This window comes from Oncorhynchus mykiss, chromosome 7 (assembly GCF_057628025.1).
Source record: "Oncorhynchus mykiss isolate SJ-2025 chromosome 7, ASM5762802v1, whole genome shotgun sequence".
NCBI classification, from domain to species: Eukaryota; Metazoa; Chordata; class Actinopteri; order Salmoniformes; family Salmonidae; genus Oncorhynchus; species Oncorhynchus mykiss.
In genome coordinates, this window is record NC_143028.1 from 3,870,660 (window position 1) to 3,892,038 (window position 21,379).

The 21,379-nt window shown below is 45.8% G+C and overlaps 1 protein-coding gene across 2 annotated transcripts; it reads left to right on the forward strand.

Annotated features, from left to right (window-relative positions):
- The first annotated feature begins 442 nt into the window (after positions 1–442).
- Positions 443–20,634, forward strand: LOC110497021 (copper-transporting ATPase 2). 2 transcript variants are annotated; one of them, XM_090239847.1, is made up of 21 exons: positions 443–552; positions 2,889–3,735; positions 5,818–6,102; positions 6,264–6,427; positions 6,945–7,106; positions 7,283–7,359; positions 7,482–7,665; positions 9,588–9,821; positions 10,701–10,792; positions 11,013–11,140; positions 12,850–13,004; positions 13,140–13,274; positions 13,403–13,597; positions 13,841–14,023; positions 14,242–14,440; positions 16,731–16,877; positions 17,695–17,837; positions 18,132–18,335; positions 18,472–18,589; positions 18,746–18,848; positions 19,939–20,634. In XM_090239847.1, the coding sequence occupies exons 1-21, from the start codon at positions 502–504 to the stop codon at positions 20,213–20,215; spliced, it is 4,083 nt and encodes a 1,360-aa protein (XP_090095973.1). In that variant the 5' UTR covers positions 443–501; the 3' UTR covers positions 20,216–20,634. The 2 variants fall into 2 exon arrangements, with proteins under 2 accessions (XP_090095973.1, XP_036838126.2); XM_036982231.2 differs by lacking the exon at positions 443–552 and adding an exon at positions 1,052–1,820.
- Positions 20,635–21,379: the final 745 nt, after the last annotated feature.

Below are 21,379 nucleotides of genomic sequence, written 5' to 3' on the forward strand. Positions count from 1 at the left end.
ATCTAAAATTGGGATATATTTGGAAATGTAACCTAGATTTGTTTCATTGAAGAGTATTGTATTTTCTTGAAGCTGGTTGCACTGGGTTGAGCAATGTTTGTTGATATGTCAATATAGATTGAATAGCACCAATGCCTGCCACAATGAATCCATTATTGTCAGCCAGGCCATAGTCGCCAATATCTAATAACTGTCACCAAAAGCTGCCAAGGTAAACCTACACCCCCCTAACTATGACTATGTGGACTTTTATAATCACACTCTATCAAACTCTATTGGTTTATACTATAGCTTTCTCTTTCCATGAAGTCAAGCACTCCAGCATTCCAGTGATGTGATAGTTTAGAGTTGACATCATCCATTACAGACAAAATTGGATAACTGTGACTTGTGTCATGCGGCTCATCCTGTTCGGACTGGAGTTGTCCATTGTTGTCTTGCCTTCAGATCCGTTCTCTGAAGAAGACTGCAGAAGGCCCCTGATCCAACTGGAAGTTTACCATGTATGGATCCACATGGCCCACTAAGTGGATGAGGAATTACCTGAACTATGTGAGTAATCTGGATACAGTGTTACCTCTATGTGTTTACATGTTCATGTTATTATCAGGCTTCAAACTACTTCTGAATTCAGAAAATCTCTATACTCTGATCAATGGCTTGGGTCAATAGACAATAGACAGTTGTGCTATATTTGAGACAACTTCAAGCATATGGGTTGTCGGGACATTCATTAATATCCTTCATAGAGCCTTTATTCAATATATATTATGTGTGACATTGTTGTTGAATAGTATGTCATACTCATATCGCAGACATATTTATATTATCTGCTTCTGCAATTAACTTATTTTAAAAAATGTAAAACATTAAAGTATGACAATTAAACAACTGTATGTATTAGTGTAATTGAAAAATAACGACAAGTTATTTTTATGCATTTACCATTATGAAAAGGTTATTTTGAATTCACAGAGTAGGTTTAGGCTAGGCTATGCTGAATGTGTGAGTGTAGGATTATATATGCATGTTTGTAGTTTATACATGACAACGAGTTTGCTACGTTGTTGCACTCGTTTCCAGTATAAAGTGCAACGGGAGGGGCTTTGCGCGCGTCCTCTTGATGCCAGGTCAATGATCTACAATACACGCTGTATCTGCACTACAATACAGTAACACAATCACCAAACTAAGTGCCCAGTGAAACACTGTCATGGGTTTCCGTGTTACTGTGGGGGTTCCACAGCTGTACTGTGAATTGTTACGATCATTCAAGTGCCCACTGCTTTTTTACTTGTATTATTACGTGTTATTAATTGACCGTTATTTCTATTTTTTATTTCTCTATGCATTGTTGGGAAGGGTCCGTAAGTAATAATATCACAGTTAGTCTACCTACACCTGTTGTTTATGAAGCATGTGACGAATGAAATTCGATTTGTCCAAGAGCTGGGCGCAAAAGAAAGGCATTGCCAGAGACAGAGGTAACCGCAAGCAGTGCGACTGGACTTCAATCATGTGCACAGCTCTGCACTCTGCGCTCTCTGACATTATAGTGGCGTGTTGCCTAATAGAAACGTGAACCACGAACTTTTGCCCTCTCTGGGTGTTGTGAGAAACAAATAAAGAACCACAGAGAAGTGACCATGTTTTCGCAAAATCCGATAAGTAGCCTTACTAAATATGTTTCGAAGCCGTCAGTAGTGGGACAGGTTGAGGTTTGTATGGTTGAATGTCAGTCGCCTTGCGCTGTTAGGACAGCTGTACCAGACGGACAAACCGCAGACCATGGGAGGGAAGCAAATCAGGCTGAACTAAAGGTAAGAAACACTAACTGACCGGTTTCTTAACTGTTTAAATTTAAATGTATATTCCCATTTTAGATATATATGTATGGCGTTATACTGCTCACAAAAATTCTGAATGTATTTATAAATTCTGAGTTGATGTATTTGAAATCTGTGAAAATATTGTTTTGAGCCACGAAAGTCAGACCATGTTGTGTGTTCATATCACATCTATCCCTTGACCCGTTGGTTTGAGGTTACTACTGTACATAGGAAGCTCTCTCTCGGTTGACATTCCCATCAACAAACATGGAGTATCTTAGTATTTGTTTAACAGACAGTGTGAGCTGTGGCTTTCCTCAGGACATACAGTAATGTAGGCTAATATACAGTAATGTAAGCTAATATACAGCAATGAAACAAATATTGTAAAAATGTATTGCCCACATGTGACACAAGGTCAGGAGTTCATATTGATCAGGTGAGGGGGTGTTATTTCTTATTGTATGGTAGACTGCAGTTTTACCATATTACAAAAAGGCATTGGTGGTGTTCACAATGACTGCCAATGCACCGAATGCTCCCTGGCCTCTCCTCTCCTCCTCTTAGCCTGGGTGTCAGATCCAGATGAGCGTTGACTCTAAGCAGAGTCACATTGTTACCGTGTGAGCAGGGTTACTTATGGTCACGTGGTCCTGGAGCTTCTAGTAATCCATGGGTCTTTCCACACCTTTGTTTTACACCAGCAGTCTCTGGTCTGTGTGCTCCATCCTCATACAGTGGATGACCAGAAGTACTGTACGTTCCCAGAGTGGGCCACTAACGATGTTGACACTGGAGAATTCATTGTGAAGCAGTGGTGACCTAACTTGTCCTCTGCTTCAAGCCTTTTTAAGGGCCGGTCACACATCTAACTCAAGATTTCAAGGAGCTGATTGCAATCAGCTTTTCATGGCATCCAGTATTTAAAGGGCTATAAAAAACGTTGCTGCTTCGACTTCTGAAAACACTGAGCCTACATATAACTGACATGATCAAGTATGTGCATCTGTTCTCTCTCTCTCTTGCTCTCGTCCTCTACCTCTCTGACCCTCTCTTAAGGAGAAGATGTGTCCCTGTGAGGCCTGGTGTTCCCAGAAGCGGACCTATGAGAACCTGGCCTACGAGCCTGGGAGTCAGAGTGAGCTCTACCCCCAACCTAAGGCCCTCTCCCGGGCTGTTTTCCAGCTCTCTGGCCTCACCCCCAAGTCCTCCATCCAGGCCATCGAGAGCCACATCACTAGCCTGAAGGGAGTGGTGTCTGTCAACTTCTCTGTGGCCAGTGGCCTGGCTCAGGTGGATTATAACGCATCATCTATCTCTACCAGGGAGTTATCTCTGGAGATCCAGGCCATGGGCTACGGCGTCGTGGACGTGGCTGGGGAAGAGGTGACTAAGATCGGGGAGACGGAGGCCACAGAGTCCCTGACGAGGATCAGGGTGAAGGGTATGACATGCCAGTCCTGTGTGCGCTCCATCGAGGGACGGATAGGGACTCTGCCTGGGGTTCTGCACATCAAGGTGTCTCTGAGCGATCAAGAGGCAGTAGTACAATTTCAGCCCCACATAGTGACATCTGAGGAGGTAAAGGAACAGATTGAGAACATGGGATTTGGTGTGACTCTTACGAACAAAGACACAAGTATAGATTGTGGTCAAGGGGAGACACCTGTGTCATCCTCCATCTTGGATTCACTGACTCAGACGTCTGTCATTGGGATTGTAGGGATGACCTGTAATTCATGTGTCCAGTCCATAGAGGGCAAGATCTCTGAGATGACTGGGGTGTGTTCTATAGCGGTGTCATTAAAGGAGGAACAGGGGACCGTCACCTTTGACCCCAGTCTGACTCAGCCAGAGGAACTAAGGGCAGCCATTGAAGACATGGGATTTGATGCTTCACTCATAGGTATGCTTAATATGTTTATTTCACCTTGAACAAAAATCACAACTACACTTTTCTAATCAGACATTTCATTCATGTAATATGGGGAGGGGGGCTCAACTGAGTAGGTACATCGTTGTACAGAATACAGAGAAATGGATTACTTCAACATTCCAAACTCACCAAATTGGCAGTCTCACAGCGGTGGGCATACAGTAATACTGCTTTCAATGGACAATGCTGTTCAAAGCAGTCTATTTCCATCCAGCCTTGCTATTGGTGGAGAGTATGCAGCACTTGGGCACAGGTCTCCTTGGAAACAAGACAAGTGTGCTTTCTAGTGTGGCATCAAGTGTTCTTGAATTACCCAGACTTGGGGCCAGTAAAACAAGCTTATAAACGGATTATGAACCGGTCTGGTTCTTTTATGTCACCCCCCCTTACACTGAAAGCTCTCTCTCTCCATCCATGCATAACCCATCCAACCAACGGTCTTGTTAATACACTGCTCAAAAAAATAAAGGGAACACTTAAACAACACAATGTAACTCCAAGTCAATCACATTTCTGTGAAATCAAACTGTCCACTTAGGAAGCAACACTGATTGACAATAAATGTCACATGCTGTTGTGCAAATGGAATAGACAACAGGTGGAAATTATAGGCAATTAGCAAGACACCCCCAATAAAGGAGTGGTTCTGCACGTGGTGACCACAGACCACTTCTCAGTTCCTATGCTTCCTGGCTGATGTTTTGGTCACTTTTGAATGCTGGCGGTGCTTTCACTCTAGTGGTAGCATGAGAGGGAGTCTACAACCCACACAAGTGGCTCAGGTAGTGCAGCTCATCCAGAATGGCACATCAATGCGAGATGTGGCAAAAAGGTTTGCTGTGTCTGTCAGCGTAGTGTCCAGAGCATGGAGGCGCTACCAGGAGACAGACCAGTACATCAGGAGACGTGGAGGAGGCCGTAGGAGGGCAACAACCCAGCAGCAGGACCGCTACCTCCACCTTTGTGCAAGGAGGAGCAGGAGGAGCAGTGCCAGAGCCCTGCAAAATGACCCCCAGCAGGCCACAAATGTGCATGTGTCTGCTCAAACGGTCAGAAACAGACTCCATGAGGGTGGTATGAGGGCCCGACGTCCACAGGTGAGGGTTGTGCTTACAGCCCAACACCGTGCAGGACGTTTGGCATTTGCCAGAGAACACCAAGATTGGCAAATTCACCACTGGCGCCCTGTGCTCTTCACAGATGAAAGCAGGTTCACACTGAGCACATGTGACAGACATGACAGAGTCTGGAGATGCCGTGGAGAACGTTCTGCTGCCTGCAACATCCTCCAGCATGACCGGTTTGGCGGTGGGTCAGTCATGGTGTGGGGTGGCATTTCTTTGGGGGGCCGCACAGCCCTCCATGTGCTCGCCAGAGGTAGCCTGACTGCCATTAGGTACCGAGATGAGATCCTCAGGCCCCTTGTGAGATCAAATGCTGGTGCGGTTGGCCCTGGGTTCCTCCTAATGCAAGACAATGCTAGACCTCATGTGGCTGGAGTGTGTCAGCAGTTCCTACAAGAGGAAGGCATTGATGCTATGGACTGGCCCGCCCGTTCCCCAGACCTGAATCCAATTGAGCACATCTGGGACATCATGTCTCGCTCCATCCACCAACAGACGTTGCACCACAGACTGTCCAGGAGTTGGCGGATGCTTTAGTCCAGGTCTGGGAGGAGATCCCTCAGGAGACCATCCGCCACCTCATCAGGAGCATGCCCAGGCGTTGTAGGGAGGTCATACAGGCACGTGGAGGCCACACACTACTGAGCCTCATTTTGACTTGTTTTAAGGACATTACATCAAAGTTGGATCAACCTGTAGTGTGGTTTTCCACTTTAGTTTTGAGTGTGACTCCAAATCCAGACCTCCATGGGTTGATAAATTTGATTTCCATTGATAATTTTTGTGTGATTTTGTTGTCAGCACATTCAACTATGTAAAGAAAAAAGTATTTAATACGAATATTTCATTCATTCAGATCTAGGATGTGTTATTTTAGTGTTCCCTTTATTTTTTTGAGCAGTGTATGTTGTGTTCTTTTCTCCTGAAGAATCTGGTTCTGCAGAAACTCTACCAACCCCTCCCCTTCAAAGACGAAAGACTCCCCTTTCCCCCCACTCCCCCAGAATGGCTCACAGTAGCTTTGGCTCTACCAAGACTTCCATTAACGGTAGCTCTGGCTCTACCAAGACTTCCATTAACGGTAGCTCTGGCTCTACCAAGATGGCCACTGCTGATGAGGAGGGGAAGGTTCAGAAGTGCTTCATCCGTGTGACAGGCATGACCTGTGCCTCCTGTGTGGCCAACATTGAGAGGAACTTAGTCAAACACAGAGGTGGGTGATGTTATCCTTTAGGTCACTATCATTTCCCATAGAGTCACTAAGCAGAAGGCTTGACCTGGCAGTACAGTTTCTATCATGAGGATAAACAAGTATTTTGTGGTGATGCCACTTTCCCTGGTTAGGGGTTAACTGCACAACATTGTGTGTTCCAGGTGTCATCTCAGTGCTGGTTGCCCTCATGGCTGGTAAGGCGGAGGTGAAGTATGACCCTGGTATTGTTGATGCCAAGCGGATAACACAGCTCATAGAGGGTCTAGGCTTCGGTGCCACACTGATAGAGGACAATGCTGTTATGGATGGGAAACTGGACCTCTCTGTGAGTCCTCTCATTGGCTGAGACAACATGGAGAAAGAAGAAATACATTTCTATGCTTGGCTAAATATATTTCTATGCTTGGCTAAATACATTTCTATGCTTGGCTAAATAGATTTATATGCTTGGCTAAATACATTTCTATGCTTGGCTAAAAACATTTCTATGCTTGGCTAAATACATTTCTATGCTTGGCTAAATACATTTCTATGCTTGGCTAAATACATTTCTATGCTTGGCTAAATACATTTCTATGCTTGGCTAAATACATTTCTATGCTTGGCTAAAAACATTTCTATGCTTGGCTAAATACATTTCTATGCTTGGCTAAATACATTTCTATGCTTGGCTAAATACATTTCTATGCTTGGCTAAATACATTTCTATGCTTGGCTAAATACATTTCTATGCTTGGCTAAATACATTTTCTTTGATGTTTAGTCCAGTACTACATTGGGCCAACGGATTGTCTGGTACAGTTGCATTAAGTTTAAATTTGTTTTGCTCATCTCATGTGTAGGTAACTGGGATGACATGTGCGTCATGTGTCCATAACATTGAGTCCAAACTCACCAGGACCAAAGGGATTCTAGAAGCCTCAGTTGCACTGGCAACCAATAAAGCCCAGATCAAGTTTGACCCAGAAGTGCTTGGAGCTCGTGACATCATCAGAATGATTGAGGTAGCTAGCTAGAAGTTGACTTTGCTGCCATGTCTCTTTAAATTTGGTTGCTACATTTGTTTTTCCACCAACATCTTGTAATTGTTTTGATCACCTATATTTTCACATTGTGCAATTACAGTGTTGGTACATATTCTTACCCATATTTACAACTGTAGTAACTCTGTCTGTTCTAGGGGCTGGGCTTTGGGGCGTCTCTAGTGAAAGCTGAAGGCTTTGGGAACAACCTGGATCATGGGGAAGAGATTCAACAGTAAGTATCTGTTTTGGTCCTCTGTCGATTTTGACTTGAGATACGTGTTTTTGAATCAACCTTGAATTGTTTTAACACACTCTCCTCTCTGCATGCGTCCTGCGTGTGTGTGTGTGTTCCAGGTGGAAGAACTCGTTCCTGTTCAGTCTGGTGTTTGGGGTGCCAGTGATGGGCTTGATGATCTACATGATGGTGATGGACAGTCAGCACGGGGAACACGGTGGCTCTATGCCCGAGGAGCAGAACCTTCTCCCAGGCCTCTCCCTCCTCAACCTGGCCTTCTTCCTGCTCTGTACGCCTGTCCAGGTATACTAAGACCCTACCTAGCCCTGCTACTGGCTCAGTCTCAGTACTGTAGATGTGTCTGTGACCCCCAGATACAATAGGACCCTACCAAGCCCTGATACTGGCTCAGTCTCAGTACTGTAGATGTGTCTGTGACCCCCAGATACTATAGGACCCTACCAAGCCCTGATACTGGCTCAGTCTCAGTACTGTAGATGTGTCTTTGACCCCCAGATACAATAGGACCCTACCAAGCCCTGATACTGGCTCAGTCTCAGTACTGTAGATGTGTCTTTGACCCCCAGATACAATAGGACCCTACCAAGCCCTGATACTGGCTCAGTCTCAGTACTGTAGATGTGTCTTTGACCCCCAGATACAATAGGACCCTACCAAGCCCGGATACTGGCTCAGTCTCAGTACTGTAGATGTGTCTGTGACCCCCAGATACAATAGGACCCTACCAAGCCCTGATACTGGCTCAGTCTCAATACTGTAGATGTGTCTTTGACCCCCAGATACAATAGGACCCTACCAAGCCCTGATACTGGCTCAGTCTCAGTACTGTAGATGTGTCTGTGACCCCAGATACTATAGGACCCTACCAAGCCCGGATACTGGCTCAGTTTCAGTACTGTAGATGTGTCTATGACCCCCAGATACAATAGGACCCTACCAAGCCCTGATACTGGCTTAGTCTCAGTACTGTAGATGTGTCTGTGACCCCCAGATACAATATGACCCTACCAAGCCCTGATACTGGCTCAGTCTCAGTACTGTAGATGTGTCTGTGACCCCCAGATACAATAGGACCCTACCAAGCCCTGATACTGGCTCAGTCTCAGTACTGTAGATGTGTCTTTGACCCCCAGATACTATAGGATCCTACCAAGCCCTGATACTGGCTCAATCTCAGTACTGTAGATGTGTCTTTGACCCCCAGATACTATAGGATCCTACCAAGCCCTGATACTGGCTCAGTCTCAGTACTGTAGATGTGTCTGTGACCCCCAGATACTATAGGATCCTACCAAGCCCTGCTACTGACTCAGTCTCAGTACTGTAGATGTGTCTGTGACCCCCAGATACTATAGGACCCTACCAAGCCCTGATACTGGCTCAGTCTCAGTACTGTAGATGTGTCTTTGACCCCCAGATACAATAGGACCCTACCAAGCCCTGATACTGGCTCAGTCTCAGTACTGTAGATGTGTCTGTGACCCCCAGATACTATAGGATCCTACCAAGCCCTGCTACTGGCTCAGTCTCAGTACTGTAGATGTGTCTGTGACCCCCAGATACTATAGGACCCTACCAAGCCTGGATACTGGCTCAGTCTCAGTACTGTAGATGTGTCTTTGACCCCCAGATACTATAGGATCCTACCAAGCCCTGATACTGCTGATCTACTGTATGTCGTAGTCCATTATATACTAACTGTAAGTCACATTTCTCTCTCTCTCTCTTCATACCTCTTTCTCAATCTCTCTGTCTCTCTCTCTTCATACCTCTCTTTCTCAATCTCTGTCTCTCTTGCTCTCTCTCTTCATACCTCTCTTTCTCAATCTCTCTCTCTCTTGCTCTCTCTCTTCATACCTCTCTTTCTCAATCTCTCTCGGTCTCTCGCTCTCTCTCTTCATACCTCTCTTTCTCAATCTCTGTCTCTCTTGCACTCTCTCTTCATACCTCTCTTTCTCAATCTCTCTCTCTCTTGCTCTCTCTCTTCATACCTCTCTTTCTCAATCTCTGTCTCTCTTGCTCTCTCTCTTCATACCTCTCTTTCTCAATCTCTCTCTCTCTTGCTCTCTCTCTTCATACCTCTCTTTCTCAATCTCTCTCGGTCTCTCGCTCTCTCTCTTCATACCTCTCTTTCTCAATCTCTCTCTGTCTCTTGCTCTCTCTCTCCTCCTCTTTCCCTCCCCCACATCCTACTCCTCCATCAGATCTTCGGGGGTCGTTATTTCTACATCCAGGCGTACCGCTCGTTGAGACACCGCACGGCTAACATGGACGTCCTCATCGTCCTGGCAACCTCCATCGCCTACATCTACTCAGTTGTGGTCCTCATTGTGGCGATGGCAGAGAGAGCCAATCAGAGCCCTGTCACCTTCTTTGACACCCCGCCCATGCTCTTCGTCTTCATCGCCCTGGGCCGGTGGCTGGAGCACATAGCAAAGGTAAGGCTATTCTACCCTACTCTATTCTACTCTACTCTATTCTATTATGCTATATTCTACTCTATTCCATTCTATTATATTCTACTCAATTGTATTCTACTCTGCTCTATTCCATTCTACTCTATTCCATTCTACTCTATTATTTTCTACTCTATTGTACTCTATTCCATTCTACACTACTGTACTCTATTCCATTCTACTGACCTCTATTTCATTCTACTCTATTATTTTTACTCTACTGTACTATATTCCATTCTACTCTACTGTACTTTATTCCATTCTACTCTACTGTACTCTATTCCATTATACTCTACTCTATTCCATTCTATTATATTCTACTCTATTCCATTCTACTCTTTTCTACTCTACTCTGTTCTACTGTACTATATTCTACTGTAATATATTCCATTATACTCTACTCTATTCCATTCTATTATATTCTACTCTATTCCATTCTACTCTATTCCATTCTACTCTATTATTTTCTACTCTATTCCATTCTACTCTACTCTGTTCTACTCTACTCCATTACACTCTATTCTACTCTACTCAATTCTAGTGTTTCTCCTACGATTAGTTATGCGGGTTGCATTCCACTTTCCTTTACCTGGACCACAGCTAAAGTCCTTTTGGTTGGAAGTACTTCTGTTGCTCTCAGCTTTATGGATGGTGGATCGCCAGGGGGTTATTCTAGGTCATATCTGGTCAGTTTTTGTGGCATTTATGGTCATATGATTATGTGTTATTATGGTGTCAGTGTGGGAAAGCAATCACCAGACTACAGGCTGAAGACTTATGCTGAGGTCGGCTGGTAATTCCCAGGTTTAATCAACACCCACTCATGTCATTGTCTCTGTGTTTCCTGTTCCTGTTCTGCAGAGCAAGACATCTGAAGCACTGGCCAAGCTGATGTCACTGCAGGCTACTGATGCCACTGTGGTCACGTTAGGTCCTGACCACTCCATCCTCAGGTGAACCTAAACCCAGCTTCATTTTCCCACAGTGAACACTGTGTGATGTTTATTTTTATAGTGGCCTCATATAATCAAACCTGCCTTAGCCTTGATTTCTTTACAATCTGTTTATAGCTGTGTCCATCAACTATTCTGAGAATATTTCACCACAATAAATCAGTACTGTGTCTGTGCTGTGTGCGTACGTGCGTGTGTGTGTCTGTGCTGTGTGTGTCAGTGAGGAGCAGGTGTCGGTGGAGCTGGTCCAGAGAGGAGACATAGTGAAGGTGGTGCCTGGGGGAAAGTTCCCCGTGGACGGGAAGGTGATCGAGGGAAGCTCCATGGCAGATGAGTCCCTCATCACAGGTAAGAACCGTTTTGTTGGGAAGCCAATGGGCCGTAGTGGTTTACTGTCATTATGGTCCTTTTGTGGTCTATTGGTGATTGACTGTGTTGCAGTGAAGGGTAAAGGCATGTAAATGCACCTTTTTTTATTTAACAGTAGCAAAATACCACTACATTACCCACCTAGTGTGGAGAAATGCATTGAAAATCTAGGTAGCATGACTCTATTCACTAACGACGATCGTTGTCATTGTGGTCATTCAGTAGTCTATATCGGTGGTTGCTGGTAGTCATTGTGGTCATTTAGTAGTCTGTATCGGTGGTTGCTGGTAGTCATTGTGGTCATTTAGTAGTCTGTATCGGTGGTTGCTGGTAGTCATTGTGGTCATTTAGTAGTCTGTATCGGTGGTTGCCGGTAGTCATTGTGGTCATTTAGTAGTCTGTATCGGTGGTTGCTGGTAGTCATTGTGGTCATTTAGTAGTCTGTATCGGTGGTTGCCGGTAGTCATTGTGGTCATTTAGTAGTCTGTATCGGTGGTTGCTGGTAGTCATTGTGGTCATTTAGTAGTCTGTATCGGTGGTTGCCGGTAGTCATTGTGGTCATTTAGTAGTCTGTATCGGTGGTTGCTGGTAGTCATTGTGGTCATTTAGTAGTCTGTATCGGTGGTTGCTGATAGTCATTGTGGTCATTTAGTAGTCTATATCGGTGGTTGCCGGTAGTCATTGTGGTCATTTAGTAGACTGTATCGGTGGTTGCTGGTAGTCATTGTGGTCATTTAGTAGTCTGTATCGGTGGTTGCTGGTAGTCATTGTGGTCATTTAGTAGTCTGTATCGGTGGTTGCCGGTAGTCATTGTGGTCATTTAGTAGTCTGTATCGGTGGTTGCCGGTAGTCATTGTGGTCATTTAGTAGTCTGTATCGGTGGTTGCTGGTAGTCATTGTGGTCATTTAGTAGTCTGTATCGGTGGTTGCTGGTAGTCATTGTGGTCATTTAGTAGTCTGTATCGGTGGTTGCTGGTAGTCATTGTGGTCATTTAGTAGTCTGTATCGGTGGTTGCTGGTAGTCATTGTGGTCATTTAGTAGTCTGTATCGGTGGTTGCTGATAGTCATTGTGGTCATTTAGTAGTCTATATCGGTGGTTGCCGGTAGTCATTGTGGTCATTTAGTAGACTGTATCGGTGGTTGCTGGTAGTCATTGTGGTCATTTAGTAGTCTGTATCGGTGGTTGCTGGTAGTCATTGTGGTCATTTAGTAGTCTGTATCGGTGGTTGCCGGTAGTCATTGTGGTCATTTAGTAGTCTGTATCGGTGGTTGCCGGTAGTCATTGTGGTCATTTAGTAGTCTGTATCGGTGGTTGCTGGTAGTCATTGTGGTCATTTAGTAGTCTGTATCGGTGGTTGCTGGTAGTCATTGTGGTCATTTAGTAGTCTGTATCGGTGGTTGCTGGTAGTCATTGTGGTCATTTAGTAGTCTGTATCGGTGGTTGCTGGTAGTCATTGTGGTCATTTAGTAGTCTGTATCGGTGGTTGCTGGTAGTCATTGTGGTCATTTAGTAGTCTATATCGGTGGTTGCTGGTAGTCATTGTGGTCATTTAGTAGTCTGTATCGGTGGTTGCTGGTAGTCATTGTGGTCATTTAGTAGTCTATATCGGTGGTTGCTGGTAGTCATTGTGGTTCTTTGGTGGTCTACCATGGTTGATGGGGTGGTCAATGTTCTCTCTGTGGTCAGGTGAGCCCATGCCTGTGAGTAAGAAGCCCGGCAGTTCAGTGATAGCTGGCTCCATCAACGCCCACGGATCTCTACTGGTGCAGGCCACCCACGTAGGAGCAGACACCACCCTCTGTCAGATAGTCAAACTAGTGGAGGAGGCACAGACATCCAAGGTAAACAAACCACTTTACGGCCAAGGTCAAGACGGGACATCTTTGATTGTAGGCTACAATTACCTGTGTAAGTTACAATATAATCAGTTACTGATTATATTTTCTAAGTATCTGAAACATCTCTTGTTGGACTAGGCCCCCATCCAGCAGTTTGCAGACAGACTGAGTGGCTACTTTGTACCCTTCATAGTCATTGCCTCAGTGCTAACACTGCTGGTCTGGCTGGTGATCGGCTTTGTCAACTTCCATGTTGTGAAGGAGTACTTTCCTGTGAGTAACCACAAGAGCTTATCAAACTCCTAACAAAGCCTTATGGCATTGATGTACTTTCTAAATGAAAAGACCAGTTCTGAATCATAGTGTTTGTGTGTTTCTGTTTGTGTGTTTCAACCTCACAGGGTTACGATGAGAACATCCCCAAGACAGATGTTATTGTCCGCTTCGCCTTCCAGGCCTCCATCACAGTCCTGTCCATCGCCTGCCCCTGCTCTCTGGGCCTGGCGACCCCGACAGCTGTCATGGTGGGCACGGGGGTCGGAGCCCAGAACGGCATCCTCATCAAGGGAGGGGAGCCGCTGGAGATGGCCCACAAGGCAATGCACCTCTATTTACTACCTCCCAACCGAAACATACTTCCCGTAAACGTCCAGTGTTTTCCAAACTGTATTGTGGGCCGGGTACAGGGTAGAGTCGGTTATGGTGACTTAGTGTGAAGTTGAACATGTATGATAGGCATTTTCCACTGCTCTAACCCTAAAAGCCACAGCTAAAGCTACCAGCAGTAACACAGACAGAAAATGACAGTGTTGTCCGCTCCCTCCTTTCCTCCCATTCAGATCGGTGCAGTGATGTTTGATAAGACGGGCACCATCACTAACGGTGTCCCACGGGTGACCAGGGTGTTGGTGCTGTGGGAGAGGGCACGGCTGCCCCTGCGTAAGGTCCTGGCACTGGTGGGCACAGCGGAGGCCAGCAGTGAACACCCACTGGGGATGGCTGTGGCCAAGCACTGCAAAGAGGTGAGGGTATTTCATTTCATATCTACCAGGTATCTGTGCTTTAGCCGCTGTATAAACACAGACAAGGTCATTCTATCCACTTTACCCTGGAATTATTCTCCAGGTCGTTGATATAAATGAGAATGAATGTTCGCAGTCAACTTACCTAGTGAAGTAAGGGCTCAATATAATGAAATAAATAACTAGTGTGAGCGAGCGCCTGTCCGTATGTATATCAGGAGCTGGAGACGGATGTTCTGGGTTCCTGTAAGGACTTCCAGTCGGTGCCAGGCTGTGGGATCAGCTGTAAGGTGTCTAACATTGAGGAGGTACTGCTGGAGGGTGACCAGGACTCCTGTCATACCCAGGTCACACTGCAGGGGGCCACGACTGATGAGAGCAGCCTGGTCGGCGATACTCTGTCTGTGTCAGTGTCAGGTCAGTGTTGCTTTACAATATCACGGTTTTTACCCCCTTTACTTTGTGGTCGTACTCATGATGTACAGTACCAATCAAAAGTTTGGACACACCTACTTATTCAAGGGTTTTTCTTTATTTTTACTATTTTCTGCATTGTAGAATAATAGTGAAGACATCAAAACTATGAAATAACACATATGGAATCATGTAGTAACCAAACAAAGTGTTAAACAAATCAAAATATATTTTATATTCTTCAAAGTAGCCACCCTTTGCCTGGATGGCAGCTTTTCACACTCTCGGCATTCTCTCAACCAGCTTCATGAGGAATGCTTTTCCAACAGTCTTGAAGGAGTTCCCATGCATGCTGAGCACATGTTGGCTGCTTTTCCTTCACTCTGTGGTTCAACTCATCCCAAACCATCTCAATTGGGTTGAGGTCGGGTGATTGTGGAGACCAGGTCATGTGATGCATACTCCATCACTCTCCTTTTTGGTCAAATAGCCCTTACTGCCTGGAGGTGTGTTTTGGGTCATTGTCCTGTTAAAAAACAAATGACAGTCCCACTAAGCACAAACCAGATGGGATGGCGTATCGCTGCAGAATTCTGTGGTAGCCATGCTGCTTAAGTGTGCCTTGAATTCTAAATAAATCACTGGCAGTGTCACCAGCGAAGCACACCCACACCACCTCCTCCATGCTTCACGGTGGGAACCCCACATATGGAGATCATCCGTTCACCGACTCTGCATCTCACAAAGACACGGTGGTTGGAACCAAAAGGCTCAGATTTGGACTCATCAGACCAAAGCACAGATTTCCACCGGTCTAATGTCCATTGCTCGTGTTTCTTGGCCCAATCAAGTCTCTTCTTATTGGTGTCCTTTAGTAGTGGTGTCTTTGCAGCAATTCAACCATGAAGTCCTGATTCACACAGTTTCCTCTGAACAGTTGATGTTAAGATGTGTCTGTTACTTGAACTCTGACACATTTATTTGGGCTGCAATCTGAGGCTGTTAACTCTGATGAACTTATCCTCTGCAGCAGAGGTAACTCTGGGTCTTCCTTTCCTGTGGCGGTCCTCATGAGAGCCAGTTAACTCTAATGAACTTATCCTCTGCAGCAGAGGTAACTCTGGGTCTTCCTTTCCTGTGGCGGTCCTCGTGAGAGCCAGTTTCATCACAGCGCTTGATGGCTTTTGCGACTGCACTTGAAGAAACTTTCAACGTTCTTGAAATGTTCTGGATTGACTGACCTTCATGTCTTAAAGTAATAGTGGTGTCACGTTTTGGGTAAGACCCAGATGCAGACAGTTTTGAAGAAACAAAGTTTAATACTAAACAGGGGCAGGCAAACAACAGGTCAAGGCAGACAGGGGTCAATAATCCAGAGAGGATGTGAAGGGTCCAGAACGGCAAGCAGTCTCAGGGTCAGGGCAGGCAGGGGTCAATAATCTAGAGAGGATGTGAAGGGTCCAGAACGGCAGGCAGTCTCAGGGTCAGGGCAGGCAGGGGTCAATAATCTAGAATGGTGGGGTATGGTACAAAATGGCAGACAGTCTCAGGGTCAGGGCAGGCAGGGGTCAATAATCTAGAGAGGATGTGAAGGGTCCAGAACGGCAGGCAGTCTCAGGGTCAGGGCAGACAGAACGGTCAAACCAGGAAGGACTAAAAAACAGGAGCAAGAAACAGGCAGGAGCAGGGAAACAAACGCTGGTAGGTTTTACGAACAAAACGAACTGGCAACAGACAAAAAGAGAACACAGGTATAAATACATAGGGGATACTGGGGAAGATGGGCGACACCTGGAGGGGGGTGGAGACAAGCACAAAGACAGGTGAAACAGATCAGGGTGTGACAGGTGGACTGTCATTTCTCTTATTTGAGCTGTTCTTGCCATAATATGGACTTGGTCTTTTGCCAAATAGGGATATCTTCTGTATACCACATCTACCTTGATACAACACAACTGATTGGCTCAAACGCATTAAGAAGGAAAGAAATTCCACAAATTAACTTTTAAGAAGGCACACCTGTTAATTGAAATGCATTCCAGGTGACTATCTCATGAAGCTGGTTGAGAGAATGCCAAGAGTGTGCAAAGCTGTCATCAAGGCAAAGGGTGGTTACTTTGAAGAATCTCAAATATAAAATATATTTTGATTTGTTTTAAACTTTTTTGGTTACTACATGATTCTATATGTGTTATTTCATAGTTTTGATGTCTTCACTGTTATTCTACAATGTAGAAAGTTGTCTAGCCTTGAAGTCCACTCCATTGCTAATGGTGTTTTGTGTGTTGTCCAGGTGCCTCTGCTAGCCCCTCCTATTCGGTCCTGATCGGGAACAGAGAGTGGATAAGGCGGAACGGGCTTCATGTAGGAGCTGACGTGGATGACGCCATGTCCAGCCACGAGACCAAGGGGCAGACAGCCATCCTGGTAGCTATAGATGGTACAGTCTCAGTCCAATGACAGACATTTACATTTGAGTAATTGAAAGTGCATTCATGATAGCTAGGTGGGACAACCACATACATATCAGTCATAGTAAGTACATTTTTCCTCATTAAAGTAGCTATCAGCAGAGTCAGTGCTGGTAAGTGGAAAAAGTCAAGGGCGAGTGTTAGTTCACAGAAGGTAGTTTTTTTGGGGGGGGTCCAACAGAAGAAAAGCCTTCACATCCCACTGGGTCAGGTTATGGACACATATTGTGATAGTCCTGAACTGTCTCTCGACAGTGGTTTATCTATGACCCTCATGACTGTGTCCTACTCCAACAGTGGATTATCTATGACCCTCATGACTGTGTCCTACTCCAACAGTGGATTATCTATGACCCTCAGGACTGTGTCCTACTCCAACAGTGGATTATCTATGACCCTCAGGACTGTGTCCTACTCCAACAGTGGATTATCTATGACCCTCAGGACTGTGTCCTACTCCAACAGTGGTTTATCTATGACCCTCAGGACTGTGTCCTACTCCAACAGTGGTTTATCTATGACCCTCAGGACTGTGTCCTACTCCAACAGTGGATTATCTATGACCCTCAGGACTGTGTCCTACTCCAACAGTGGTTTATCTATGACCCTCAGGACTGTGTCCTACTCCAACAGTGGTTTATCTATGACCCTCAGGACTGTGTCCTACTCCAACAGTGGTTTATCTATGAGGTACATACACTGAACATGGGATATGTGTCAATCCCCTGCGTCAACCTCACCGTTCCGTGTCGGGGACATGTTCCATCTCCTCTTCCTATGCCCTAGGTGTACTGTGTGCCATGCTGGCCATAGCAGACACAGTGAAGACTGAGTCTGCCCTGGCTGTCCATACTTTACTCAGCATGGGGATAGAGGTGGTCATGATCACTGGGGACAACAGACGTACTGCTAAGGCTATAGCCACACAGGTAAGAGAAAGATAGAGACCGCACGCATGCATGTGCAGCACATGGGGATGTGGGAAACTCCTCAGCCTGAAGGGTCGCCACTTGTGCCGCCAAATTGTACATTTTATGGTGGTGCCGACTGGTAAGACTCTTTGGGAGGGCCGTCACGTGTGCTAGCAAGACAGAGGTTCTGGGTTCGAGTCTTGGTGTGAGCTGAATCAGGAGGAAGTGGTACTTGCTAAGCAAGCAGCGTGGCGTTCATTACACACACACACACACACACACGTCTGAATTGTGTCTCTGTCCCTCCTCCAGGTGGGCATCAGGAAGGTATTTGCGGAGGTGCTGCCGTCCCACAAGGTGGCCAAGGTGCAGGAGCTGCAGGAGAGGGGTCTGAGGGTGGCTATGGTGGGTGACGGGGTCAACGACTCGCCCGCCCTCGCCCGCGCCGACGTGGGCATCGCCATAGGGACGGGCACAGACGTGGCCATAGAGGCAGCTGACGTGGTGCTGATCAGGGTGAGGAGCAGAGTGGGGTGTGGTTGGGATGTTAACTACATCCTAGTTACATGTGTTGTGAGATGAGGTCTCCTGGGTGTATTTTCTGTCCCAAAGGAACTTCAGTGATTTGAGTTGTTTTCTCCGTTCTACGTAGAATGATCTGTTAGACGTGGTGGCCTGTATTGAGCTGTCCAAGAAGACTGTTCAGAGGATACGCATCAACTTTGTCTTCGCTCTCATCTACAACCTGGTAGGGATTCCCATCGCCGCAGGTCAGTAACAAATCATATTTTATTTTGGTCGCATACACATATTTAGCAGATGTTATTGCGAGTGTAGCAAAATGCCTGTGATCCTAGCACCAACAGTGCAGTTCTGTGTGTGTGTGTGTGTATGTAGTAAAGCTGGGTTGCACTGTACCCATCCAGGTGTGTTTCTGCCCGCTGGTCTGGTCCTACAGCCATGGATGGGTTCAGCAGCTATGGCAGCTTCCTCTGTGTCTGTGGTCATCTCTTCCCTGCTGTTAAAACTGTGAGTGTATGCTTCTGCCTCTCTGTCTGTCCGTCCTTCCATCTATCTCCCTGTCTGTTGGGGATTTTGCTGTGTATTTATTTCAACCAATCAAACTTGCCCTCCTAGATGTTTTGCATACCTTTCAACATCCCAGATGGGAACTTTTACTGGACGGCATGCAAGCATTTTTATACCACTTTTCATGCACCAAAATCTCAATCTCTTCACTGTAAACTTGGTCCATTGAGAAGCGTTTCCATAGTAACCTGAGTAAAGTAGCGTGTGCCTGTAGAACAGCCCAGGGCACCGTGTCCAGAGTGTCTCTGTTGCAGCAGCCCACTCACTGAATACTACACAGACTGAACACAGTGCACTTTGACCTCTCAGCTGTATCTAGTTCACTATTTGGAACCACTCCAACTCCCTCTTTATTTATGGAAAACAGTGTAAATGTCTCAATCTTTCTCTCCTTTTCTGTTCCTTACATGCCACATGTTTTCATGTCATGTTTGTCTTACTCACTCACACGTTATTCTGCCTATATTAACACGCCACTTGTCCGTTTCAGGTCAAGTCTCTGTCGCTACACTTTTCTCCCCATCCTCCTCATACTCTCGTTTACTCGTTCAAATATTGTTTATTGAACACGCACCAGAATGGTGTATAAAAGACAAGTGTGCAATTCTTATTTAAACATAAAAGAGCAGACAGGAACAACAAGACCCAGAGTTCTGGGTACAAAACAAATATTACAAAACAAGACATACAGAACAAGGACAGGTAGAAAGAAAGAGGGTAGATGTCACCCCCCTTACCCCCCCCCCTCCCAACTGCGCGGGTGGCGGGGCGAGCACATGCTGCCTATAGGTAGATTAAAATATTAAAATTGAGTGTGCGTTAAAATGTACAAATCCACAGCGCCGACTGGTCCAAGTAAGAGAGGAAAGGCTGACAGATTTGATCAAATGTTAGAATATATCTAATTCTTTCTAAATGTACATTGTTTGCCAATTCGCTAAGCCATAATTTGGTAGAGGGAGCTTCCCTCCTTTTGCTCTCTCTTTTACTAAAACTGACCTCAGTCCTCTCCTGCTTCTTCCTGCTCCAGGTATAAGAAGACGTCAATCGAGACGTATGAGTTCCGGGCCCAGGGGAACATGAAGAGCCTGAGCCCCAGCCAGGTGAGCACCCACGTGGGTCTGGACGACAGGCGACGCACCCCTCCCTCCCTCCGCGGCGCCTGGGAGCGCCTGAGCCAGGGCAGCCGCCTCTCCCTGCCCATCTCCCTCTCCAGCCAGCCGGACAGCCGAGGTCCATCCACCCCCTCTCTCCAGGACCGCTGCTCCCTGCTGGACCACGAGAAGGAAGTGGGCCTCGTAGTGTAGCAAGGTGCCAGGTAGAGGACATTATGTCGAAAGGGAAACTACCTGTCCTATGGAAACCATCTGGTGGAAAGGTCCAAGGGAAACTGTCCACATTCCTTAGTCTCATCCTCTTCATGTCAATTAGATGTATTTTAATATTTGACTGAACGATAACTGAGAAATAAATCAATACCTAGAAATGAATCATTCACAAAGTTACTTTCTTTAAATCTTTCAAGACACTTTTTATCACAAGCTGTTAAACAATATGGCTCTTCAGTTTACATTGAGGAAATGTTATTCATTGTGAACTTTTTTTAGGGGGATTGTCATGTGTGGTTTGCCCACCTATTGTTTGTTTTGAGTGAGTTCTAATGGTTCATTTGTCTCTCCTTTGTCCCTGTAGTCCAAATATATTTCAGTAAAATCCACCAAGGTTTCTGCTTTGTACTTCCCTTGACTTGCTTGTGTAGCCCATCTCATGACGCCTTTTACACAACATCTCCATCAAAATGTACATGTAGGCCTGTAAGTAGGCCATATGTGTATAATCACCTTCTAAATGAAAAGCATTGTGTCTGTAGAACCTCATCAGAAAGACTTTTGCTACTTCTTCAGAGCTAAAGATACACATCGTTCTATGTCCGTGAGAGAATGGATCATTAATGTTGCATGGCCTGTCATGTCTTCACACTAGTGGTAGTAGATGGTGAGGACAGGGAATAAGTTACACCCCTGAAGTAGTCCCCTGGGTTTTATCTCAATAGTCTGCAGTGACTTCCTCAACTGTCTGTCATTTGACTTGCATGAGAGAACGGCAATGAATTTGGATTCCTTATAGGATGTTATTTTTCCCCTCATATTTACAAAGTTCAGGGTAAGGGAGTGGGGTTACCAATCACTGTCTACATTGCTTGATAATGAGGTCCACAAAATGCGCTCATCTTTCATTCAGTAAACTGAGAAGACTTCTTCTGCTATTAAACTTGTATGTCGATTTCTAAATGATGTTACATAACTGTTTTAACTGCTGGGTGGGAAGCTGTGGGTGGGCTGCTGTGGGTGGTGGGTGGGCAGCTGTGGGTGGGCAGCTGTGGGTGGGTGTTGGGTGGGCAGCTGTAGGTGGGCAGCTGTGGGTGGTGGGTGGGCAGCTGTGGGTGGGCAGCTGTGGGTGGGCAGCTGTGG